The sequence below is a fragment of the Cygnus olor genome, chromosome 6 (genome assembly GCF_009769625.2).
Source record: "Cygnus olor isolate bCygOlo1 chromosome 6, bCygOlo1.pri.v2, whole genome shotgun sequence".
Classification (NCBI taxonomy): domain Eukaryota; kingdom Metazoa; phylum Chordata; class Aves; order Anseriformes; family Anatidae; genus Cygnus; species Cygnus olor.
In genome coordinates, this window is record NC_049174.1 from 3,816,686 (window position 1) to 3,839,387 (window position 22,702).

General features: G+C 41.9%; 1 protein-coding gene across 4 annotated transcripts; it reads left to right on the forward strand.

Annotated features, from left to right (window-relative positions):
* STAT1 (signal transducer and activator of transcription 1) lies at positions 1 to 22,678 on the forward strand. Of its 4 annotated transcripts, none has more exons than XM_040562219.1 (24): positions 1 to 246; positions 1,260 to 1,388; positions 2,008 to 2,152; positions 3,356 to 3,454; positions 5,295 to 5,390; positions 5,574 to 5,652; positions 6,547 to 6,638; positions 7,242 to 7,393; positions 7,675 to 7,833; positions 8,684 to 8,776; positions 9,275 to 9,334; positions 10,489 to 10,518; positions 10,601 to 10,694; positions 11,567 to 11,608; positions 12,124 to 12,207; positions 12,377 to 12,475; positions 12,992 to 13,127; positions 14,924 to 14,979; positions 15,393 to 15,487; positions 17,326 to 17,465; positions 18,710 to 18,895; positions 19,490 to 19,565; positions 20,026 to 20,128; positions 20,733 to 22,678. In XM_040562219.1, exons 1-24 carry the CDS (start codon positions 170 to 172, stop codon positions 20,754 to 20,756), a joined length of 2,346 nt encoding a protein of 781 aa, XP_040418153.1. In that variant the 5' UTR covers positions 1 to 169; the 3' UTR covers positions 20,757 to 22,678. The 4 variants fall into 4 exon arrangements, with proteins under 4 accessions (XP_040418153.1, XP_040418154.1, XP_040418151.1 ...); XM_040562220.1 differs by having other exon boundaries at positions 31 to 246; positions 20,026 to 20,101; XM_040562217.1 differs by having other exon boundaries at positions 31 to 246; positions 20,026 to 22,678.
* The last annotated feature ends 24 nt before the right edge of the window (positions 22,679 to 22,702 follow it).

Below are 22,702 nucleotides of genomic sequence, written 5' to 3' on the forward strand. Positions count from 1 at the left end.
GCCCGCGCCTGCGCGCTGCGCCCGCCCCGGCCGCCGCGCTCCTTCCTAACCTCCCCGCTTCCAACGCGGAAGGAGAGGGGAAGGAGGCGGGGCCTCCGAGCGCCGCCGCGCGCGCCTATTGGCCCGAGCGGCGGGGGCCGGGCTCCCATTGGCCCCGCGGCGAGCCCCCATGGCCGCGGCTCGGCGGCTATTTGTGGGCGCCGGCGGCGGGCGCGAGCGGAGCCGCGGGGTTGCCTCGTCCGACGGGTAAGTGCGCGCCGCCAACGGGCACCCCCAACGGCCCCCGCCCCCCGGCTCCGCGCCCGGGGCCCTGCCCTCCCCCGGCGCTTTCGGGCACGGGGAGATGGGGTCGGGTCGCGCCCCGGCTCACCGAGGGTTCCCTCGCCTGCCCCGAGCCCCCTCCGGCGGGCAGCCCCAGCCCGAGCACCCCGCCTCGCCTCCCGCCCGCTGCGCGCGGCCCCGGCTGCCGGGCAAGGTCCTCCTCCGCGCCCCGCTCCCCGGAGCCGCCTCACCGGCCCGGCAGGGGCTTCACCTCAGCGCCCTGCGCGCTCCCCCCGGGCGGACCTCTACCTGCCCCGCTGCTGCAGCCACAGAACTCGCGGCCGCCCTGCGGTAAGCGTCGGTGCACAGCTTCTCGGCCCTGCCGGTTAACTTCACGTAACCCGCGTCTGCTTGAATGTAGCCCGAAAGTCTGAGCACTGGAACTAAAGCACAACGCACAGAACGTTTTTCCAAAAGGTCTTCACTTAAAGTGACTGAGATCCAGTCCGTTGTCAAAGCAGGTAAGTGCGAATGCAACAGTACCTGAGGAGCGAGCCCCCAGAAGAGTCTCTGCTTTTCCAGACAGACTTTTTCCACTTCCAGGAATCACAGGAGAAGTCCTGTATTGTACAAGTATCAGGTGCACAGCTGCTTACTCCCACATCCCTACTACACAAGAAAGAGCGGTAACACTGCTAGTACCCTAAATGCTGTGAGAGGGGTTCAGAGGAAAGAAATCCCAGTTTTCATAGGGTAGGGTAATTTAACTTGGAGTTATTCTTCATCAAATAATGCAGTGAGAGTCTTAATTTGCAGTTCTTCTTAAATTCTGTTTTAATTAGAACAAAGTCAATATCAAAGTGTCATCATACAAAACATGCTTCTGTTGGCTGGAAACACTTTTCCTTCCTACACCTTCATTTTTAATGAAAAGCTGAGTTTTCACCAATTCAGCTCAAATATTAATTATTTACACTGATTTTTGTCCCCCTCCCCAGAATGACTCAGTGGTACCAGCTACAGCAACTTGACTCCAAGTTCTTGGAGCAAGTTCACCAGCTATATGATGACAGCTTTCCTATGGAAATCAGGCAGTACCTGGCACAGTGGCTGGAAAACCAGGATTGGTAAGCACAGAAAACGACCTCCGGGTTATGTGACAAGAAGGGTTCTTGTATTTTGCTGCAGCCTGTAACTCTGCATGTTCTAGGGAAGCAAGCTGCCAGGGGAACCTTTGCTGGTAGGACATTTCAGTAGCTGCGTGGCTGAGGGACCTAAAGAGGGGCAGGAGCGTAGCCTATTTAGAGTAACACGTACCATCTCATAATCCCCTTTAGCCCCTAAAAGAAGGGGTTGTTTTAAGACAGATCAGTTTCTTTGGCATCTCAGGCTCTTGCTAGTCACGCGCTTTGTACTTTTTCCAAAGCTTCTGTGGAGTGTCTTTCCAGAACTGTAGAACAATGTGCATGTGTGTCAGGGTCACTTTTAGCTTCCTGACATGCATGGAACAGGTAAATGAAGTCGCACAGAATGTGGCGACAGTAGCACAGAGGAAAGGGAACGCTTCTCTATCAAGGAAAGCGAAACAGAAGGTGAGAGAATAAAAGTGGCTTATGTTTGAAGGTAATTCTTACTGCTCGCACATATTACAACTGGAGCTGGGGGTTAATAGTAAAGTACTCCTGCATGAGTTTCTTGAACACTGGTTGGAAGCACTTAACACAAGCACGCCTTAAATTGTTCTAGGGAACATGCAGCCAACAATGTCTCTTTTGCTACGGTGCTGTTCCACGACCTGCTGTCACAGCTCGATGATCAGTTCAGTCGATTTTTGATAGAAAACAACTTTCTGCTGCAACACAACATAAGGAAAAGCAAGCGTAACCTTCAGGTATGCCTGGGACATGTGCCTGTGTATTTGCTTGAGTGGCTTCAGTACTGCAATTGGATGTCTCTAAGACTACCCTGCCAGGAGGAATTTTTCACAACGTACTTGAGAAACCTGAATTTAAGTATTCAGAATTCAAACATTCCTATTCTCCGTTTTAAATTGGCTACAGTTAGAAAGTTAGTTTCTGTAAGAGTACGGTTACAGTTTGAGAGTTGTCGATACAGAAAGTGAAGTTAGTAGGGTGTTGACTACATATATTTGGAGCACCTACATGAATGTCATTCACTTACCCCATGCTTTCCTCAGTTAGTTTCTTTGGTGTCCTAACAAGTCAAAAGAAGATGCAGAAGAAACAGTGGAAGAAATCCTTTCCATAGAACTATACAATCACAACAAATAGCAGAGGACCTGTCATTATACAACAATTCTATGCATGTATCATACTGGCAAAGAAAAGGACCGAGTGATTGGTAGTGGGACACTGCAGAACATATTCTTTGTGGACTTCATTAGTTTCCTTAGCCAGTTGTCCCGTCCTCCCTGCAGGACTCTGTGCTAGAGGATCTTCTGCAGTTACCTCCTCCACATCTGATTTCCCACACACTTAGCTTATCCTCACCATGGGTGGGTGCCTGGGGGAGTGTTTTCTGAGAACAGGACCAGCCTCTCAGTCAAGAGGGCTGGGACAACTCAGTGACTGCCAAGGCAGTACTCAGCCTAGAGCATGTTTCAACTTGGTATGTGTGTCAAGCAGGAAGACTGAATTTGTATCCAGCCTCCTCTGTGTTCCTAAGAGGCAGCAAACCTCTCCCCTTTACATCCTTGAGCAAGAGCTGCCCCCATCAAACTAGAACAGCCCTTCAAAGCCAGCAGCTGCAGCTCTAATGAATGGAAGGGTGGGTCTCAAGAGAAGAGAAGCTGTCTCTAGGACGACAGTGTATTTTCTGCCTTCTTCCAGTAATGGCACAAAACAATGGAGAAGGGCTGGAGACAAGTCCCACAGTCTCTTCGTAAGCTAACAAAAATAACAGGCAGAGAAAACCCTTCTCTTAGATAGTTGCAGCAGTTGCACTTCATGTAGTCTTGGAGCAAACAACGACCAGTGCCTCAAGGCTTAAAGTCACAAACTTTTTGCCAATTGGTTTAAAGGAAGACAAGAGATTACATTTATGAACTTTAACAATAGCCTGTCTCTAATGGCAGGATAACTTCCAAGAAGACCCAATACACATGGCAATGATCATCTACAACTGTTTGAAAGAAGAAAGGAAAATACTGAACAGTGCCCAGTTATCTAATCAGGTAAGTTAGTCTTGGGATGTCTACTGCAGTCGTATCTGCCCTTTCTTATTATTTGGGACAGAGAGTGGAGAAAGACAAAGAGCAAACAGGCTGTTTCCGCTTTGCCTAACATGATTTTTAAATATGGAAGAGTAAACACTGGCATGTACCAGTTAGTTTGAGCTGTATGAAGTATTCAGAGGAGGAAGCACCAGAAAGTAATTCTGATTCCTTGGGTAACGTAAAAGGTAAATTATTTTTAATTCCTCTGTAGTATGACCTGATGTGCTCATCAGATTTTTTTTTTTAATCAAGCACTATTTCTATTTAATCAATAGTGCTTCCCTTATTTCTTCAAGATTCTAGCTTTTTTCTTCTGCGTTTTACTCCCAATTTACTCTGTACTGACCAGCTGAGCTTTGGTGGTTTTCTGTGAAAGCGATGCTGCATTCTCCCTGCCCAGTTACCTTCAAGTATTGTTTTTTAAAAAAAGAAAAATCTCATTTCTTCCTTCTGAACCATAGGTAAAGCCATACGTTTCTCCCTTCCTCATCGGTTCTGACAATGCATGTCATGTTTTCCTTTCCAAGAACTGTATCGCAATAGAATTCTGCAGTAGGGAAAGTCATGCAGACTGTGTAGCTAGATGTAATCCACTTATGTAGTAATGAAGTGATGACTAACCAAGCACATTTGGGCATTGGCTTTCAACAATGGGCCTAATGTAACTGTGTCCAAAATAGCTTCTCTAAAAAGCCACTCTGGCAAAGCCACTCCCAAATACCTTGTAGCTGTAGTACAGCTGTCAGTTTCTGTTCTGGCTCATGACACAAAAGCGTGAACCGCCTTTCCAGCATGCCAGATGGTCCAAATCAGAAAAAGAAACAATCTTCCTGTACTTAACTGTTGGCACTATGTAAAACACCATGCCCTACCTCTGCTTTCTAGTAAGTTCAACAAAGGTTCTCATTTCCCAAAACAAGCATAATTATAAGCATCATAAAAACCAAAGACCTCCTCTATATTAGGGTATGCTCAGATTGCCCTGGCAGCCTGATTAAGTCTGTGATGGGGAACCTTTACCAGTTTATAGATAAATTCTTTGGATGACCTCAGCTTAAGTGCAACAATGCATCCCTGACTGTCCTGCGTTGGAAAAACAATACATGTCTAATACACATAGTATTAGATTGGATTTGGGGGGTTGGAGCTAGATGATCTTTAAGGTCCCTTCCAACCCAAGCCATTCTATGATAGTAGTTACACATGGAACAAAAATCCTGTCTTTCAAGTTAGTGCAACTCTTGCTGAGTGAAGTAATGCCATAAACTTCCTAAATGAAAGCTTGCAGCTTTCAAAGGAGCTATACTGAGATCTAAGATTTATTTTACTGTCCTGTAGGAAAAATAAATTGCATAAGAGGTTATCCCATTGGCCTGTACACCAAGCTACCTTGCTCTCCCTCTTAGCCTTTTTCTCCCCATTGCCTGAATGGAAACATTTAACATAGATGTGATCCAGCCTTCAGCACAGATTTTTTTCCTGGAATATATTTAGAAAAATGCATTAAAATAAGCAAAATAGGAGAATGGATTTGTGCAAAGAAAACAGTGTTTATAGCTTTTTATTGGTATAATGAAAAATGCAGCATCACCACACAAAAGGAATTTCTTAATCCTCCCTGTTCCTTGCAAATTCACTTGAACTCTTTTATAAAACCTTGCTATGACTTATTCTCATAAGTAATGCTTTGTGAGGCTATTTGTTAACAAAAGCCACTAACTAGCATTAACAAAAAAACTCTACTACTATTGGTTCACTCAGATTTGATTTCTGGTTTTGTTCTACTTGCCTCCCTCAGATGGAAGTGGGGAGCGTACAGAACACTGTGATTGGGATGCTGGACAAACAGAAGGAACTTGACACAAAAGTTAAAGCTGTAAAAAACAGTGTTATAGTAAGTATAGTATGATTACAGCTGTATTTAAAGCAATTTTTATTGATTCACACACATTGAAAAGCTTTCAGTGCATAAAAGACTTTTTAAAGTGACAAGTAAAAATAAGGTGATTGGTTTTTTGGTTTTAAACTCTTGTGAAAATATTGAGTAATTGTGGCCACCTTCATTTACACTTCATAGGATGTGGAACAAGACATCAAGACATTAGAGGACGTGCAGGATGAATATGACTTCAAATGTAAAACCTTGCAGAATAGAGGTGAGTAATTTATCAAGGATGTGCATTATTGCATGCAGTTCATAAGAGTAAACTCTGCTGTCTTATGTCAGGAAGCTAAACTACATGATATGCAGCCAAACTTACTGATCACGTCCCTCCCTCGTCAGTTCTGCTGAAGCCTAAATTCCCCAAAATGGATTCTCTTAATCTGATCTTACAAGGGAGCCTTTTTGCTAACGCAGCATTCCTTTGTCCTTGACTTCCATTTGCCCCTAGAAATAGCAAACACTATAGACTCTGTGACCACACAGGGTTCATTCTATAGATCTTTTTGACTTTGTTTCAAAACAAGCGAACAAAAGACCAGTTTCCAACACAAATTTGCAGTCGATTAGCCCATAGAAGAGGGCTGACTACTACCTTGAGCCATAGTCTTGGTCTTTGTAGTTGGTGCACTTCCACAAGTGGATGGGAGCCTCTAACTTAAGGTCAGTAGGGCTGCTGTATGGGAGCTATCAGCATGGGCTTCTCTCAGAGGGCTGTAAATATCCTCCCTTGAAGTAAGAGTTAACTTTAGTTTCCAGGTTAGGTAACATGAGTGATTCATGTCTGAAGTCAGCATGAGGAAAAAAAAGCACGTCTACACAATAAAGAATTCCACTTAAAATAATGACATCAAAAGCAAACTCATATCAGATACTTTGTCTTGCATTGATGCTGTAAGTGGAGAGTCCTTTCAAAAGAGAGAAGAGAAAAAAATCTAGAAGGCCCAAATATTTCCTCCCTTAAGCTTTGCAGATATACTTCAGTTAACATTAGCCATGAAGTTCTCTTCCTCCATGGTTTCCCTCACCCCCTGCTTACTTCTCTGTTCTCACAAGGCCTGCTGCTGCCCTTTAGCCTCAGCTTCACAGTTTGGACTTATTTTTACAGAGCACGAGCCCAATGGTGTGTCACAGGAGGAATATAAGAAAGAACAGATGAATCTCAAGAAGATGTTCTTGTTACTTGACATCAAGAGAAAGGTAGTGCATTAGTTTTCTTTTCAGAAGGCAACAGCACTTTATTTTGAATGCACGTTCGTTGTTTTCATTAGGTTGACATATCAAATCATAGCAATCTTTTTCTGCTCTCACTTCAAGATGGATTTTGTTCTCTCAATCCTTCCTGAGAATCTAGAATATCACTAAGCAGTTATATTTCTCTTCTAGCAACCTTTCTTTATCACACTGTTAGGTAAAGCTACAAGAACAATGAGAGAAATTAATGCAATATCGATCATGTTTTTGAGGAAAAAACAACTAAGATGTTTACAGCTATGTTTTAGTTAAGCGTGCTGCTCACTCTTATTGCAGTGTTGAAGTCTCCAGCAAGCACTGGGTGGTCCCAAATATACACTTGGGACACTGGCTCTTTAGAATACTGAATATACATCGTTTCTCCACTTAATCTAGCAAATACTCCAGCTAAAAAGAAGTAGATGTTATGGGAAACATCCTCTGCTGGTAGAAACTATTACTCTGAGGTCCTTGCAAAGTTTTACAAAACACAGAATTAGCTAAAACAGCACTTAGCTTTTTTTGTATTAAAAATTTTTAATAAACAGGGTAATTTAACATTCCCTATAGGAAGTGGTAAACAAGATAATACAGCTGTTGAACACCACAGAGCACACACAGAGTGCTCTTATTAATGAGGAGCTGGTGGAGTGGAAACACAGACAACAGACTGCATGTATTGGTGGCCCACCCAATGCCTGCCTTGACCAGCTACAGAACTGGTAAGTCTCCAGACAAGGACTGGGTTGGCCAAACACTTGAAGTGTGTTACGAAGGAGCACCAGATCTGTCAAATACGCTGATTATTTATGTTATGCGCTTTCATTCTGTCACAGCGTAACTACATGTCACTGATTATTTTTTTTTTTTACTTCACCACATTTCCAATGCAAAAGTGTTCTTTGTGTACTGTGTACTCCTTAGAGACGGTTACCTTGCTGGTGTCTCAACATTAGTACAATACAAAAAACATGCTAAAAGTAATGACACCCTGTAATTGTAGGTTCACCATTGTTGCTGAAAGCCTGCAGCAAGTTCGTCAGCAGCTCAAAAAGCTTGAGGAACTGGAGCAGAAGCTTACTTATGACCCCGATCCCATCACAAAAAACAAGCAAGTTCTGCAGGACCGAACACACAGTCTTTTCAAACAGCTTATCCAGAGGTAACAGACAAGAAGGGTCTTTTTGCAACTGTGAATAAATGGATGGAATCTTCCTTTCTGTTTACTCAGGATTTCAGGCGCACTAACTTTGCATTTTTTGAGGTTTTCCTAAGTTTGTTACAAACATAAAGTAACTATTTTTTGAGATTTATCCTGTTTCACCTTTCCACGGGTTTAGGCCTGTGGAAAGGATTTTGTGACCTGTCATCCTGTAAGTCAGCAGGAGCTTGCTACAACATGCAGTAATTACAAAATCAAGTTCCTCGTCTGTCAATCCATTTCTTGCTTTCAGCTGCATAAAGATAACCAGTTCAAAAGGCAATCCCCTGCTCATCCAGCACTAAAAGCTATTTTTTGATTAATTAATTTATTTATTTTAAAGAATGAGGCTGTTTTATGTGTTTATGTCCTGCGCTAGCAACTAACACTGAATCCCTAGTTAGTTTATCTAGCTCTTGGGTGTGTGTTACAACACTAAGCATAAGAATTTAGCAAGCTGAAAATAGCAAGTGAAGCAACACTCCTCATTTGGATTATGTGAGTTGCATCAGTGTTTACACACTGTTTGATTTCAGGGAAGTCTGAGATAACAGTCCATCCTACCTAAGGGTTGTGTTTCCTAAATGCATGAATGGCTCACAAAGTCACTTTACGCTTTAAACATTCCTAGGCCTGCTGAAACAAGCAAAAGAAAGCCACACAGAACTCTGTATCCATTGAAACAGAATGAATTAGTGTGCAGTACTACTAGGAAATCACCATTCTTTTAAAATTTGTTTTGTATGTAGCTTCATATACCTTAAAGAAAACGCTGATAAATGAAATTGTCTTTAATCTATTCTTTCCATAGCTCCTTTGTGGTAGAGAGACAACCTTGCATGCCAACCCACCCTCAGAGGCCATTAGTCCTTAAGACAGGCGTACAGTTCACTGTGAAGCTCAGGTATGTTTTCCCCTTCTTTTGCAGGGAGCCTTTCATTTTGTTGGCTTCCTACAGCTGGGAGGAGTGCACACATTACACAGTAGCCAAAGTGCTGAGGTCAAGGGGATGAGCAAAGTGCCAAGTGGCAGGGGGATGTCTTCTATCATAGTTTAACTTGCATTCAGGTTTTACCCTTTACCAGGCGTGGTGACAATTGAGTGTCTGAGAAATACAACCAGATAGTAGATCAGATACATGCAGGCTATTTTTTCCATGCAAAGTAACTCATTTGCCAATCTATTTTTCCTCTAAAGCAGGAACTTGGGTCAGTTCTGCAGACACTGCTACTTTATCCTGTCACTACACATTACCTTGTAACACATTACCTACAGGAGCACGCCTGGGGCCCATACAGGTTCCTGAGCTGTGCTGCTCAAATATACCTGTGATAAGCAGCACTATAGCAGAGAAGCTGTCTTTTGTAGTTCAGTCATTTATTTGTTTCTAATTTCTTTCCAGATTGCTGGTGAAATTGCAGGAACTGAACTACAACCTGAAAGTGAAAGTTTTGTTTGATAAGTATGTTGCATTTTTCTCATTCTTCTCTATGAGAAAGCTAAGCAGGCCTCATGTTCAGAAATCCAGAAGGCAGTCATATTAAGTGTTGGAGTAGGCTAGTTCTCCATCACAATAGGCACATCCTTCCCCTATGCCCCTGGTCTAAGTCTTTCTCCCCAGTTTTGTGGCATGTCACAAAGGACAGAAGGCCTCAAGTTCTTACTGCCAGCCATGTTCATGTGTGCTGAGGAGAGCTCACTACTGCTAGATCGGCCTGGGCACAGAACAGCACTTGGTCAGCATGTGCACTGCTGAAGCACTTCTCTCTGCTGTGGATGTTTCACTTGTGCTAGCACAGAAAGCAGAGATGAAAGCATAGAATTGAACTCTGTTTCCAGGCACATATAGCTTCCCTACTTTTCAGTTGTCTTTAGAATATCCTGTGTTTTGGATAGCCCTTAGCGAGGAATCTGTTAATTCTAAAGCTGTCTTGCATTAGAGGTATAAACTTTCTCCCTTTAACATGTTTTCAACTAGTGAGATCTTAGAGTAATCGATACAGGCTTCTACCTGAACTTTCACAAGCAAGCTCAGCTCTTTATAAACAACCTAGTTTGGGTGAATTTAACACTTGCTTTAAGGGCATGGAAGCGTAACAGACTCTCCAAAGTCACAACAGTGGCTATAAAGGCACAAAAGGGATTTGTCTTCCTATTTGAGTCTTCAAGGGCCATTCTTTTCGCTTGAAACAGCTCTAGGGTCCAAAAACTAGCATGGAGTGGATGAAAAGAAAAGAAATTCTTATTTGGAAGCAGAGGCTTTGAGAAGTGTACCAGATAATGCAACTCAGTAGAATTGTGAGTGGTGGGAAAACTGATTTAATTGATGCACTGATTTCTTCAGCAAGTGATGTGGTTTAAAAGCAGATTTAAAGAAAGTATATCTCATTTCAGAGAGAGAGTTAAAACCTAGGCACCCATAAAAAAAAAAGCACGAACCTCAGTAAAAAGATAGCTTGTGTAAGGCAATGTTTGTTTTGACTGCTTGAACCAATTGACTCTTGCACAACAGATTTCACAGAAGCATTTTACCAGTTCTCAGTCAGCTATTAAAAAACAAATTTGCTGTGTCTGTGGCAGAATCTTTAGATGATTTTATTTTATTTTTTTTGACAGAGATGTAAGCGAAAAGAACTCAGTCAAAGGGTATGTGGCATCACAGTTTGATATACTAACGTTGGGTTCTTTCAATGGATTTCAGACCTCTAATTCTTTTTTCTTTGTGAAGGTTCAGGAAATTTAATATTCTGGGAACAAACACAAAAGTAATGAACATGGAAGAATCTACTAACGGAAGTCTAGCAGCAGAGTTCAGGCATTTGGTAGGGGATTTTTTCTTTTATTGACATATCCATTTAATTGTGTGGGCAGAGGGTGTGGTAGGAAGCAGACAATTTGCTTTTATTGTTGAAGTCAGCGTTTACTTTCGTAAAAAAAAAAAAGGAACTGTGAACAAACATCTCTCTTCAAAATCTTTGGCCTGTTTCAGCTGAAATACTTATTGCTGATTGCCTTTCTGGCCCTATTTCAATGACGAGTATTTGCTGCCATACCGCTTATCCTGTAATGAGCATGTTGGAGGAGTAAGAGAAAGAAGCCTAGAAGAACTATTTTGGGCTTTTCAGGGGAGGGTCCATAGACAGAGAAGCATAGAGTAATTTAAAGATATTCGGCATTGGAAGAAGAAAATTGTCTAAGAGGGAGCAACTACAAGAAATTCAGTGCCTTCAGGAGACTATAAAATACCTCACTTGCAGATTATGAGGTAAATCAGATTGGTTTCATCATTACAACAGAAAAGGAAAAAAATGCAAGTCTTGAACCTGATAACATGGAAGTCTCCCTTCATTGTCCAGAAGGGACACTACTAATGTCCAGAGTTTTGTTCAATTCAGAGGTGTACTTTCGATAAACCAGTATTTTATCTGATCCTTCCTGATTTCGTACTGCTTCTGTTGCTATAAGGCCTCTTGTATAAAGACACAGTACCTGCTTTCACAACTGAATGCGTTATAAAAGAGTAGTATACATTATAATGCTTTCACTTTCACAGCTTGGAAACAAATAGGACCTGACACTGGTGCAGCAAGTTTATATGCAGTTGAGCAGCTAGAGCACACAAGCATTTGCATCCACTACTGCTTTCAGTTGTGAAAAAAGTAAATGAGTGACAGCTTTGTTTGTTTGTTTGCAGCAACTGAAAGAACAGAAAAACGCAGGAAGCAGAACAAATGAGGTATGCAACACTAACCTTGTTCATAAAGCTTTTGCATGACACCAAGATGGCATTCAAACATTTAAGACAATGCTCCACTCAGCCCCATGAAGAAACACACAGGAGACAGACTACCAGTCAAGTTCGGTGTTTCTAAGAAGTTACCTACGTAGGAAACGTCTGCAAATGAGAACTACTGCCAGAATGATCCCTCTCAACTCTCCCTCATTGGCATCTAGCTTTAACGCGACTTTCCAGAAATGAGAAATTTTTCTGTGGCTTCTGGTAGCAGCCAAAAAGAGATGAATAAAGTACCCATTATAACATGCAGTTTTAGGAAGTTAGCATTATCACTTAACTGTGGCCTGTAAACCATCTCTGAAGTCCAGAGTAAGGAGCATCCCAAAACAAGCAACTTCAGAGAAAAGGGTTTTCCCATAATAAATCCCTTCCCCTCCCCTCCAGGGATTTTCAGGCCCTGAAAGATTTTTTCAGTCCCTGAAAGGTTTTCTTAAATTTTTCCTCCTTCTTCAAAGGGTCCTCTCATCGTAACAGAAGAACTTCACTCCCTGAGTTTTGAGACACAGCTGTGCCAGCCTGGCTTAGTAATAGACCTTGAGGTATGTCTTAAATGAAAGAGATGGGATTAGCTTCCTCTGTCACTGATGATGACAATTAAGACAGTACGAGCAGAGAATTAAGATGGAAACAGGTTTGTGGGTACTATAAAGAAGGACTTCAGCAGGGATACAGGATAGTCTGACATGTTTCCTCCTGTGTCCCTTTCAGACCACGTCCCTTCCCATTGTTGTGATCTCAAACGTGAGCCAGCTTCCAAGCGGATGGGCTTCTATCTTATGGTTCAACATGCTGTCTACTGACCCCAAGGTATTTGCAAAACAAAAAACCTTTCTACCTCTCTGTGCAAGGTGAGCTTCCACAGTTCCTGAAATTGTATTAATGTAGATTTTAAGCATCAGTTGCATGCAAGTGGCTGCTACATTTTTGCCCTGCAGATGACTGCTAACAGCTTTTGAGCATGGAGAGGGAGGCAGAATGACTTACTGACCCTACCCCCAACAGGGCAGTGTTTCGAACCCACAAAGGGAAATTTATTGTATTCAGTATACACAGTGAGAAGCCAAATAAGTGTTCAAAAATGCAAACCCTGTGATCTGGGAATCTGACCCACCGGGAGAAGACCTACCCAAAGCAGAGTCCCAGAAGCTGCTCTTCTCGGTAAAGAGTCCCCATCAGAATAGCAGTCCGGTTTTGAGGGTTGTCTCAAGCTGACATACATTCTCACATCTGCATTTGTTCAGGCACTGCACTTTCATAAATTCAAGTGGCGATCCAAAGTTAATGTTTACTAACTGTATGTTGTATTTTTCCCTTCCATTCTAGAACTTGTCCTTCTTTCTGAATCCACCTTATGCAAAGTGGTCTAAACTTTCTGAAGTTCTGAGCTGGCAGTTTTCTTCTGTGACAAAGAGAGGCCTTAATGCAGATCAATTGAGCATGCTGGGAGAGAAGCTACTTGGTATGGTCTGCTTCTACCACTTTTAGTTCCACTGAACAAGCAGATGGCCAGTTTATGTTTTCTGTAATCTGTTTTAAGTTTTCACTTCCTCTCAAGCCTTTTCCCCTTATACAATATCACACTGTAGCAATACAATTTTTTCTAGCTTTCCACTTGATAGAGTTTGCAAAAGAAGGTCAGGTCATGAAAAAATCTGCAGTCCTATCCTAGGAGTTCATGTGATAGGGCATTGTTAGCTGGAGCTACTTCTGCCTGTTGAAGAAGTTCTAAACATACATAGTAAACATGTATTGATATACCTGTCCTCAGCTGCAGGGAATGTTTATACTGTATACACAGAGATGCCATACCAAAGTGCAGGCACTATGAAACTATTAAGAGATGCCAAATTAAATGTCTCCCAGGCCAGAGTCCTTAGTAAAAGCATCATCAGCCATAGGTTTTGTTCTCTAAACTCCTGGTCTGTTTGCCTGATAGACAGGGCACCCATCACAGCTACTGACTTAGCTTAGTGGACTCAGGATAAAATACCATTGATTCAGTATATTCCCCTATTCCTTAGGTTTCAGAAAGGATTTATATTTCAAGGGATTTGGCTTTAGGAAGTCTAGGTATCAAGTACAACATTCCAGACTCTTTAATTCCCTTTCTTTAGTTTCCCAGAGACATAAGATCTGACAAAAAAACCAATCTCCTTAATTTAAATAGGTTACCTTTTAAAAGTCTGTAAGGAGACTCATTTTTGTTAGTCTGATTAATCATAATGAAGACAAAGCAACCTCTGACATTTCTATGGTCAACTTTATTTCAGAACTTAAGAGATCTTTGTCAAGCTCTGGTAACAGTAAGGATGCTATTTAAGTCTCATCTCTACAGCTAAAAGTATTTTTCACCACGGAAAAAAAAAATTCAGGAAGTTGAACGTTATGTATTCAGGATACTTTAATGCAAGGGGATGCAGAATCTAACAGGGTGCCAGGATACAACTCACCTACTGCTTTTGTGATGTGAACATTGATCTCTTGGTCTCTAATATTAGCAGTATCAGAAACAAGCTTCCTTAGCCCAATTTGTTTTTAAAGAAAAAGAAATGAGAGGGAAAAGAAGATTTCTGTCTTTATTGAAGTTCATAGCTTGGTCTGTACTGGAAAGAATTGTGCCCTGAATACAGTCAGGGTCCACAAAGCTACTGTAGTCATGGCATAGGATTTTCTTTGAAGTTTTGATGCAATTATGAAACATTAAATTATGACATTAAAACAAGGAGAGGGAGTAATTACAACAGGAATGAGAAGAGTCCGTGGTTGGGGCAGACCCAGGAGTCAGAGTTCCTGGGTTAAAAGCCTATAAGTCACCAGAGTTGAGAACAGAAAAGTTCTTAATCTCAGGAAAAAAAAAAAAAAAGTTGCAGGGTCTGTTCAACTCCTACAGAAAAGCTTATAGTTTGAAAAAAATCTCTTCTACAGCAAAATGCTTCCAGGAAGAGAATTAACTAGTAAATACTAGGTGTAGTACAGCGTAGAAAATGTCAGAATGAATTAGTTCCCATTAGACAAGGTGCGCATTGCACTCTGGGGGCCACATTTGCTCAGTCTCATGCAGTGAACTTCTTCAGAGGGGACCTCTGCAAGCTCTCCCTGCAGTAGCCTATAAAGTGCAATAGCCTTCCATTTCTTTCCTTTCTTAGCCCACCACTTCAGAGTTGCAAGTTAACACTCAGAACTTGCTCCTCTAATTCCTTTCAGTCTTTTTAAGTAACTCACGGAACATGACTGATGTCCATTTACTCTGTTCAGGGCCAACAAGTGGAGGAGCTCATGATGGTCTTATTCCTTGGACAAGATTCTGCAAGGTATGAACTCAGTTTAAAAACTGAGAGGGTTTTATTTATTTGTTCCTGCCCAGGCCAGAAGCAGATTCTTTCCTGTGTTCTGAAACCAGCATAGTCAGTTGCACAAGAGTTAACCAGTCACATCTGTGAGTACTATAGGTTCAGGCAGCCTTTTCTCTCTCACTGCCTCTTGCCTTACGATTCAGTACATGACTCATTCCCAGTAGTTTCTGTTGTTCTTTAATAGCAGCACAGAAAGGAGGGGAAAATCATAAAGAGAAGAATATGGGGGTGTTGGAGAAGAAAAGGGGAGAAATATGCAAAAGCAGGAAGATGATGGCACTGAGACTGAGAGCTTGCTTCCTCTCCATTTAACAAAACTCATGCTTCATTTTCTCCATTCTCCTCCCCCCCACCCTACCTCTGAATTTCAGGAAAATATAAATGACAAAAATTTCCCTTTTTGGCTGTGGATTGAGGGGATTCTGGAGCTTATTAAGAAACATCTCCTGTGTCTCTGGAATGATGGGTAAGACCTGAATGAAGCTAACAAAGATGTGGTCATTGCCTCAAAGCTTTCACTTGGGTTAACAGTTGCATTATCAGGTTGGGAGATTGTACTGACACTTGGGATCAAGTCAAGTGCAACTCACAGACAGAAAATCCTGAGGCAACCAATTTCTAGCAGTGAGGAAGTCTTGACTGAGGCAACTGCTTAAAGCAAAAACATTGGATGACCAAGCTGTGCTATTTAAGTCTCAGAAGAGAAGGGCTCTGAATATTCAGTTGTGTTTTTTTTTTTTTGCCTTTTTAAGTAGAGTCTCTTTCACCATAAGTAGGTTCTTCCCACACCACAGAACAGAGCCTGTCTTGTGTTTGTCAGGGAAGACTAAAGTACAACAAAGTATAATTCATGAAGTGATCATCCATCTTAAAAAAAAAAGAAACCCACAAACAGTACTTCTGAGTGTCCTGTAGGAGGCAGCAGCCAGACTTTATCTGCAGTAACAGCCCAGAAAGGAGTCTTTACCAGTAGTGTAATAAGACTGTGCAAAATTGAAAATCAGTTCCATTTATCCTTTAATACTATTTTAGCAAACCTTGAGCGCTGGTATTGCAGATTTCAGAAATAACTTGTGCCAGAAACAGGTTTGGCTACAACAACTGTGCATTGTAGTTGGTTATTTAAGCTAGGCTCAGACATTACGAAATCCTGTTAACAGCTCGCATGCTGCAGAGTATCCCACAAGTCTGCAGACTTGCTCTTACTACATTCAAGAGACTTCAAATTATCACCCCTAGGTCAAGATGAGTTCAGTCTAAACCTTGTTTCACTGCTAAAACACAATGAGTAGATGACAAGAACACAACACAACTTCACAGACTCCCCTTGTATGCACGTTGCTAAGCATTACAGCTACAAGAACACTTGCCTTTCTTCATATGTGGGGGATAGGAAGGCAGAAGACTTGTTACACAAAGTACACTTATTACCCACAGAACATTTGTTACATACAGCACGCTATCTAAAAGACAGAAGACACCTGAAGTTTCTAAACAAAACCATGCTTATTTAGTAGATTTTGTGCAAAGAGCATTTTCCCTAGCAATACACAGAAGCACAGCTATTTCTCAAACCTTTATTGTTATTAACAAAGTACTTTGAGGAATTAACAGTGCAAAGAAATTCTGACCTTTTGGGGGGGGCTTGATCAGAGTTCTGACCTATTGCTGGCTTATACAACTCCCTACCAGTACTTGTCCAGGCCAGCCTGTTTTTTATTTTTTCGAATTACTTCCACATGGGCCTCCTTGCCTACACAAATAACTTGCTGAGCATAATGTAGTTATGGGGTAGAAGTTACACAAGCTTAACAAGTGATATAGATAACATGCACAAGGAATAAAATTAATCACTCAAATGTATGGATGCAATCTGGTAGCTAGCAAGCTTTGTTTCATCAGCTGAAGAGGAAAAAATCACTGATCCTTAATACAGTTTTGAAGTTAAAATTGGATTTAACCCTATTGCATACACATAACTTGACTTCTACCTCCACAGCCTACTTTTGATAGAAAATATATATATGTATATATTATTGCGAGCGCAGAAAAACATTTGGATAAGCCACCAAGCAAAAGGACAAGTGATGAGAAGAGCAGAGATGATTCATGGCTTCCACAGGGCAGCTCCTGTCCTGCTCACTTCCCAGCTGTTCACAGGACAAAGCTTTCTATGAGGCTTTCATAAATATTTCAGTTCTTTAAAATGACAAAAGCTTTTTAGTTTTCCTAGCTAGACCAGCACAGCCTATTTTATTTTTTTTATTGAGATGCTAACTCAACTTTTTCTTTTTGACATTACAGCTGCATCATGGGATTCATCAGTAAAGAGAAAGAACGCGCTCTGTTGAAGGACCAAAGTCCAGGAACATTCTTACTAAGGTTCAGTGAAAGCAGCAGAGAGGGAGCAATCACATTTACTTGGGTAGAAGGATCTCAAAACGGTAAGTTGGTAACAGAGAATGCCTTGATCTTCAAAACATATGCTTACATCAGAACACTTAGTCTTTATGCTCGTCTCTTTCACACAGAGAACCAATGCAATACACCACCCAGCAGTCCCACCCTTACAAGCTACAGGCCACAAACCACAGTAGATCCGTGCCTTACTGGGTACAGTTCATAAGCCATACAATTGATTAAGTAGAACTATTAAAACTTCCCCAATACTGCTTCTGACCTGGAAGTTTGTTGAGAACAAACCACCTGGGCTGTGTACAGACACACACAAATCTGTGCCTCTCTCCTTCTCTCCAGCCCTGTATCGCCTTCCCCATCAGCTGTTTCTCTCCCAGGAATTGTTCACGGCAGCCTTGTTCAGTCCCCCGGACTATTGTTCTCTGCCCTACTTCATCTTGTATGCAACTTCTTTTCTTGAACATCTTTCTTTAACTCATTCAATTTGTTCCTTCCTTCTCTTGTTCTTCTCAGATGAACCATGTATTCACTTACCTCATTTTCCTTGCAGTTCTCCTTCCTCCTGCTTCCAGGAATGGTCAGACAAGCAGCTTGACACCACTATTACCTAGGCCACTTCTCTCACTGTCTTTCAAGGAAGCCTAGAGGCTCTAAAGTTGCAAAAACATGTAACCTCACTTGAGACCTGTCAAGCTTCTCCCCTTATCACACTGCTTAAATCAACCCCACCTGCCAGGATGCTGCAGCTGTTGACATTTAACTTGGATAAGCCCAAGACCTGTAACAGCTGGGGGAGAAAGTGCTGAGTGTACTTGAATCACCTCTTTTTTCTTTCTCCTTGTTGCCTTCATACCTGAGGCATCCAAAAACTGAGCAAAGAAGGGTGCTAGCATTTGGGGCTTTCAGAAAGGCTTTATGGGTCTCCATTTTTCCTAAGAGCCCCAGTGGTGTACTAGGGTCAAAGTTTCTAATAGGCAATAGAGCTTGAATGGCATCATCTGGCAGAAGGTCGGTAAGGCAGCACAGCTTCAATGAGTTCATGAAATACTGTGGTTCATTTCCGTGGACAGGTTACCCCATCACTCTGAACACAAAACACACCTACAGCCATCGCTATATGCTGTCCCTCCCACATGCCTGCCTACTCCTCAAAACTGGTGTGCTCACTTTGAAAGTAAGCCTTTTGCTCACTTGACCTGCAGCTTTTCTGGACAGTTTTAGAAAAAGCTTTGAAACCACCTTTAAGAGTCATTTCTTCTCTCTTCTGTAGAGCCCCAGTTCCATTCAGTAGAACCGTACACCAAGAAGGAGCTCTCTGCTGTTACCTTCCCTGATATCATCCGCAACTACAAAGTGATGGCAGCTGAGAACATTCCTGAAAATCCACTGAGATTTCTGTACCCAGATATTCCCAAAGACAATGCCTTTGGCAAGTACTACTCCAGGCCTAAGGAGGGTGAGTGCTATAAACGGTTCACGTAGCATAAGTGTGTTTGTTCTTGAGGTAGGTGGGAACTGGGTAATTCCTGTGGCATAGAAAGAAAGGGCAGCAGTTGGATCGAACGTCTTGGCAGCCTAACCCATGTTTGAGTGCTGCTCAGATGAAGAACAGGCACCTGAGCTTCAGTAGGTTAAGAAGAAGTCTGTTTTTAAAGAGGAACAACACAAGTTCTGATTAGCTCAAAAAAATGTCTCTGTCCCGCTAATTCAGTTTTGTTTGCCTGTGATGTATTTAGAGATGTAGGTTCCCACTAACAGCTGGAACCACGACAGTCATATTTGACTCTTGCACTACACTGAGACTGGCTGTGTGGTCTCAGTACTTGAAGCTGTAGGGGAGGTTTTGTTTCCCAGTGTCAATAAGGAAAAAGCAAAAAGCAAAATCTGACTAAAAGTGAAATGAATTAACCATAGTGCTATAAAACGCACAAGAAAGACCTGTGTATTATTAGGGTCACAAGCTTTATTTGGAACAAAAAAGATGGCAATGGGAGGTAAACCTGATAAAAAAACAAGCTTTTTTTTTTTTTTTTTCCCTCTCTCATTAAAGCCCCAGAGCCTATGGATTTGGACGGTCCCAAGGGAAACGGCTACATCAAGACTGAGTTAATCTCTGTTTCTGAAGTGTAAGTTTCCATGGAAATGCTGGATTGCCAGGAACCGAGCATAATTTTTCAGCTGTAGTTCACCCATCTTCATGATATTTAAGGTGCCCCTAACAAATCTTTCCTCTCTGAGGATATGATCATGCCACATTCGTGAACCGCTGTCATTGAAACAATTGACATTTTTACATTCAAAAAAAAGTTGTAGGCAGTCACACTAGCTAATAATTCCATGAAAAGCAAGTTCTTAAACAGTTGTTGGGCTTGTTTGATAAGAAAGTAGGTCACCATGTATTCCTGTTGTTCACTGAAAGCCATGCTTGCTTTACAAAGCATGGTACATTTCTTTTTGGCTAGGTCTTCTTCTCAAGAGAGCCCATGAGTGGAACTTTTGCACTCTGAGCCAGCCATGGTAGCCCAGCTGTGCCTCACTTCTTTAGTGAAGGTTGATCTTTTATCTCTGTTGTTTTCTTCCTATTAGCCACCCTTCTAGGCTCCAGTCTCCAGAAAATCTGCTGCCCATGTCTCCTGAAGAGTTCGATGAGGTGTCTCGGATGGTGGGTCCGGCGGAGATTGACACTGTGGTACACATCATAAACCAGCCTTTTGGGGGAAGATTTAGCTAAACTTGCATTCCTCCCCTCACTCCTCTCCTCCCCATTCAAAAATACATCAGCCAGTTGACACAAGCTACCACTTCCAAATGCTTCTCTTCAAATATGTGAAGAGAAACTGGGAACTGAGAGTTAAACTTGGTTGCTCTAAGTTGATGTTTGCACTTTTCGGTGGGGATAGTAGTGAGGAACAGTAAAGCAAAGCTTCCAAAACGTTTCCCCTTCCCCTTACAGGCGGGAGGAAGGAATAATAATGTTGTAGTCCTTCATGTGGCGATGGGGGTAGGGAGGGAAGCTGGAGTAGGCACACAGCTTTGAAGCACTGCTGTACCTTTAAGGTAGTGCCTGTTAACAGACCTGTATTATCTTTTTATTATACTAAAGGGAAAAAAAAAATAAAGCTAAATTAAGGGATGACTTTCCCACACACACCCACCCCACAGCAGTTTGAGCACCAGATTCACACCTTAGTATATTTGGGGAAGACCTCACTGTGCTCCATGGTCAGCAAAGGCTGTAGAGCACTGGGGCTTTACTTAGCTTGTATAATTGACATGTACTTTCCTTGTTGCAGATGTGTTCAGCATATTCAACTTAAAGGTTGAGCTTTTGACTGCATCATTAACCAGCTGATTAGCTTATGCATCCTGCTCTACAGTCAATGACTTGGTGACAAGCTTCACTCCAATTCTTTGGGAAGGCCCTAGGTAATTAAAAGCATACATTTCTCAACCTGAAGGTCCACAGTAGCAATTTTTAACTAGTGGGAATATAAGCAGCAGTCTGAGTAGGCTCCATATACGCACAAGTTTTGTTTAAAGTTTCATTAAAGAATATCCCATTGACAGCATACTGTGCCAGGGCAAAGGAAGAGAGAAGGATAAGAAAGAGGGGTCCTCACAAGAGTGAGGGGGAGAAACGTGCCTTTAAGTGAATTTGGTAAATGTAACATTTAAAGTACTTTGCTGTACATGAAAGGATGTCAGAGGAAAGCTAGTTCTTCTGCAGAGGCTCTTTGTTCAGAAAGCTTGCACCTTCTGCTTCTGAAGAACTTTGACAGCTTTGAATCTTTTTCTGCATCACAGAAAGGGGAGGAGAGAAACATGCTGCAGGTATATATGCCACACTGAACCTGTGTGCTACTGAACTTTGGCCTAGGTTTCTTTTATAAAAGTATGGCATACTGCTCTGCAGGAAAACATAAGCCAAAAAAATGTTATCCACGTTTCATTTTTGCTTGTTTCTTAAGGCAGAGTCTTCTTGGGTAGGATGTTTTGCACAATCTTTCACATAAAGAGCACTTATGAAAACACCTTGAAGCTGTATCGGCACATGCTGAGCTTGTAGCTCAATGTATAACAATCAAGACTAAAGCTTTACAGATTGCAGTCATACTGTTTGGCAGCACTATCAGACAAAACAAGAACCTACTCTGAGAGTAAAAAATGGGTTTGTTTTTACTCACTGTGCTTAATTAACCACAGTGAGGATCCGGTCAGTGGTAGCTTTTACAGTAAAACACGCCAGGTGGAATAGAACTTAATTTTCTCATGTACTATGAAACAGGGCATTTAATTGCTGAATAGCTAGAAGACTCAACAAACTTTGATAATTGATTTTGCAATTAGGGAGAGGGCACACGAAAGTGAAAAGCTATATTGAGTGATAGCAGCAGGATATGCTATCTTTAGTACCTAAGGCATAAAATTGTGCTTCTGTCAGAGGAGGAACAGATTTGTTTTTCAGCACGTTTGAAGATAATTAACAACTCAGTTAAGATGCAAGGTTGTCTTAAAGCAGTGCATCCCTTAGACTAAGGGCATGTATTAGTCCAGACTGCTAATTTGCTTGCAGCCACTCAGAAGGACTCCAGAACATGAATGCTGGATCCCCCATGTTCAGGTAGAGTTGCTAGTGTAGCTTCTGACCCTACTGCTATCCCTTCCCAGTGCCTGGGAGGACAGCATTGGCCAACATGGCTCAGGAACTGCAGAGCTGCTTTGCAACCATTCAGATATGCTGAATTGATCGGCTGCTTCTTTGAAAATAATTAATTAGTTCAGTTTAGTGTATTCTGCCCAGGAAGACCACCATGCCCCTGCAAAAGCTCAAGGGAAAGAAAATTTGAAGGGCCTACAGCAAAGTATGTACTTAAATGGAAAGTATTGTTAAACTGTCTTATTTTTGGTACCCTAGGTTACTGAGGCTAACAGAATATCACAACTGGTGACCTAATGCTTTAGTCTTTGCATGAATAGCTGAATGTGAGCCTTTATTGTAATGTAGGATCAGACATTTTTTTTTCCCTGGAGCTACACCTTGTACCGATGTTCTATATGCAACAGTCTATTTTCATTACTTTTAAACTTCAGTTTTTATCAACCAGGATGAAATTTTCTTGTGAGACTTAAAACAACAGCCTTACTCATAACTGTGTCTTTACATGGCCAGTAGTCCCAAAATCGTTTTTTTTCCAATGGAATATTATTTTGTCATTTTAAATAAATGGAAGTGTCCTTCTTCATGGGTTTTGGCTATTTCTAT